Raw genomic sequence first — 3,109 nt, 5'->3', positions numbered from 1 at the left:
CGACCCCGGGCACAACCGCCACCGTTGACAGGTTGCTGGTGGGGTTGGTGGGCTCCGAGCTGGAGGCCATGCCCAAGCCAGAGCCTGCACGGATGGAGATGATGGGGTGGTGGAGACCTTCCATGCACTGCTCTGGAAGGGACGGGGGGCCACCACGAGGAGACGGGGGGCCACCCTGAGGCAACGGGGACCACCACAAAGTGATGGGGATCCACCATGAGGTGATGGAAGACCCACCAGCCCTGGAGATGCCACCCCCACGTCTCCAATCCCTTTGGCACCTACTTGACCTAGCACGCCTTCCTAAGATGGAGGTTCATTAACACCCCAGACTGGTGTCCCACACGCCTTTTTGGGTCCCACCACCACCCCCCCCCATCCTTGTGGACCTCAGAGAGGGACAACATCTCCTCCAACAGCTCTAATCATGTCTTGAATTCCTTAATCTAAGCTGGTTTTAACGAGGGTCGCAGCCACCAGCTGGGGGAGGGGACACATGGGGACACGCTCCTTCCATGGGAAGAGGGTGTAGACCCCAGGAGGAGGATCTGGGGGTACCTGGGGGTATCTCCGCTTGATATTGTTCAAGGTGCCCTCAGGCAGCTTGGCCAGCTCTGTGTCCCGGACCGCGTGGACTGTGGTGGCCCGGGGCTGCCGGGTGAGGGCTTCCACCTGGAGAAGAAGACATATAGCCACAGTGTGTCCACCAGACGTATAGGATGTCCATCGCTTGGCCCCAACACGGCTCTCACCACGCCAATGAGGTCCCCGCGGCCGTACTCCCCAATGAGCTCTTTTTTGCCGCTGCCCTTCTGGATGACGGAGCGGAGCCGCCCGTTGAGTGCGATGTAGGTGCAGTCCGACTTGTCCCCCTGCCTGGGGGACACCACCAGTGGGACCTCAGCCCCATTGCCAAGGTGACCCTCCCCAAGCGGAGGTGGGCACCCACCCGTTGGTACCCACCTGTAGAGCGCCCGGCCGGCTTCCACCGCCATCCAGTCGATGGCAAAGTCCATCTGGCGGACGAAGGGTGACATACGGGCAGCCACGGTGTGGGCGACGCTCAGCACCACGCTGGGCTGCTCCCGCATGATCCTATGAGTCAAGAGCAGTTGGGGGACATGGTGGTGGCCCCACAAGATGCCACCACAGCACTCACCGCAGGAATCCCCTTCGGCATCGACCCCTTCCCCCCAGATCTCCTCCGCTGGTGCCAGGACTCACTCATAGAAGTCCGACTTGGAGATCTTGAGGAAGGTGCAGTCACGGTTGGCTTTGATGGTGAAGATGAGGGGCTCGCCGGTCAACACGGCCAGCTGTCCCACCATCTCGCCGGGCTGCGTCAAGAAGAGGCAGACGTCCTCCGCCTTGTCGATCATCCGCTGGTACACGTGCAGGCAGCCCCACAGCACGAAGTGGAGGCTCACGTCCTGCCCAAAATGGCACCCTGTCACCGTTGGGGGGGACCACCTGGGACACCCAGGCAGAAGGGGTCCCACCAGCACCACTTGGGGGTTTCTTCTGGTCCTCTTCTGGAGGTGTTTTGAACCCTCCAGATGGCTCTGGGGATCATTCCTTCCCCCCACCACCCACAGAGGAGCACCCCATGGAAATATAGGGTGGGGGGAGCAAGGTACCACACCAGCTCCCTGAAACCCAGACCCACCTGGTCCCCTTGACGGGCGATGACCGTCCCGGCTTTGGCGTGATGAAGCAAGACACGGTTGTTGAGGAGAGAAGGGTCCTAGAGGGAAGAATGGCATCATGTGAGGTGATGGGGACCACCATGAGGAGACAAGAGGGCCACCAAGAGGCCACGAGGACCACCACGAAGCAATGGGGACCACCACAAGGAGATGGGAACCAACCACAAAGCCATGGGGGACCACCTTGAGGAGACAGAGGACCATCGCAAAGCGATGGGGACCACCATAAGGAGATGGGGGACCATCCCAAAGAGATGGGGGACCACCCTGAGGTCATGGGGACCACCACAAAGCGATGGGGACCACCACAAGACCACAGGGACCCACTGGGAAGCAACAGGGACCACTAGGAAGCAAAGGGGAACCACCCTGAGGAGACAGAGGACCACCGCAAAGTGATGGGGACCACCACAAGGAGATGGGGGACCATCCCAAAGAGATGGGGGACCACCCTGAGGTCATGGGGATGACCACAAAGCGATGGGGACCACCACAAGACCACTGGGAAGCAACAGGGACCACTAGGAAGCAACGGGGGACCAACATGAAGTGACAGGGGGCCACGCCGAGGAGATGGGGGGCCACCACAAAGAGACAGGGGGCCACCATGAGGTGATGGGAGACCCATCACAAAGCAATGGGGACCACCACAAGACTACAGAGACCCACTGGGAAGCAACAGGGACCACTAGGAAGCAACGGGGGACCACCACGAAGCGATGGGGGGCCACCACGAGGCCACAATTCCCCCGTGCCAGCACTTTCGGCCCTCACCTCCACCTTCATGAGCTTGACCAGCTCCCGCTTGGCAGCCTCGAAGATGGCGCTGGTCTGGCGGCCCTGGTAGGGTCCGAAGGGACAGTCCCCGGTTGCTGAATCGTCCTCGCAGTAGTTGTAGTGGTAGACACCAGACGGTTGCTCTTCCACCGTCACTGACTTGCGCTCCTTGGGCTCCTGAGAGATGGACTATGGGAAGACAGGACAGCTCCAGCGCCCAGCCGTGGTGGGGAGAAGTTGGGTGGGGATGTGGCGTTGCTGGATCCGGCCTTACCCGGGAGAAGGCAGCCAAGGCGCCGGTGCTGTCCTCCTGCAGCGACACCGAGATGCGCCCACGCTCGTAGGCCATGTCGAAGTCGGAGCGGGGACCCTTCTGGATACCTGTGATGGGTGACGGAGGGGACACCGGTGGCCGGGATGGGGATGTTGAGGGGGGGGATGGACACATAAGCACGGAATGGGGGGGATACACAAAGTGGGGAGGGGGTTGCACGAGCGTGGGGACCCCCCAACCCTTCCTCCAGAGCCTCCAACCCACCGGAGATATCCACCGGCATGGAGATGCAGCGGCTCAACGGTGGCGGCGGCGCGGGGGGCTCCACGCCTTCGGCCTTCAGCGGGGCGGC

General features: G+C 61.9%; 1 protein-coding gene across 1 annotated transcript in view; it reads right to left on the bottom strand.

Moving 5' to 3' along the window:
- Nucleotides 1-3,109, bottom strand: part of PNPLA6 (patatin like phospholipase domain containing 6) — an 18,060-nt gene that overhangs the window by 11,615 nt on the left and 3,336 nt on the right. The window contains exons 7-14 of the mRNA XM_035892598.1: nucleotides 3,022-3,109; nucleotides 2,758-2,864; nucleotides 2,481-2,672; nucleotides 1,667-1,744; nucleotides 1,225-1,430; nucleotides 964-1,095; nucleotides 753-876; nucleotides 559-672 (exon numbers count right to left, since the gene is read on the bottom strand). Coding sequence (XP_035748491.1) covers nucleotides 559-672; nucleotides 753-876; nucleotides 964-1,095; nucleotides 1,225-1,430; nucleotides 1,667-1,744; nucleotides 2,481-2,672; nucleotides 2,758-2,864; nucleotides 3,022-3,109 — 1,041 coding nt within the window. The remainder of the gene's footprint in view (nucleotides 1-558; nucleotides 673-752; nucleotides 877-963; nucleotides 1,096-1,224; nucleotides 1,431-1,666; nucleotides 1,745-2,480; nucleotides 2,673-2,757; nucleotides 2,865-3,021) is intronic.

This window comes from Egretta garzetta, unplaced genomic scaffold, assembly GCF_000687185.1.
Source record: "Egretta garzetta isolate BGI_Z169 unplaced genomic scaffold, ASM68718v1 scaffold484, whole genome shotgun sequence".
Lineage (NCBI taxonomy): Eukaryota > Metazoa > Chordata > Aves > Pelecaniformes > Ardeidae > Egretta > Egretta garzetta.
Note: the sequence above shows the minus strand (reverse complement) of the source record. Positions and strands in the feature narration are given on the sequence as shown.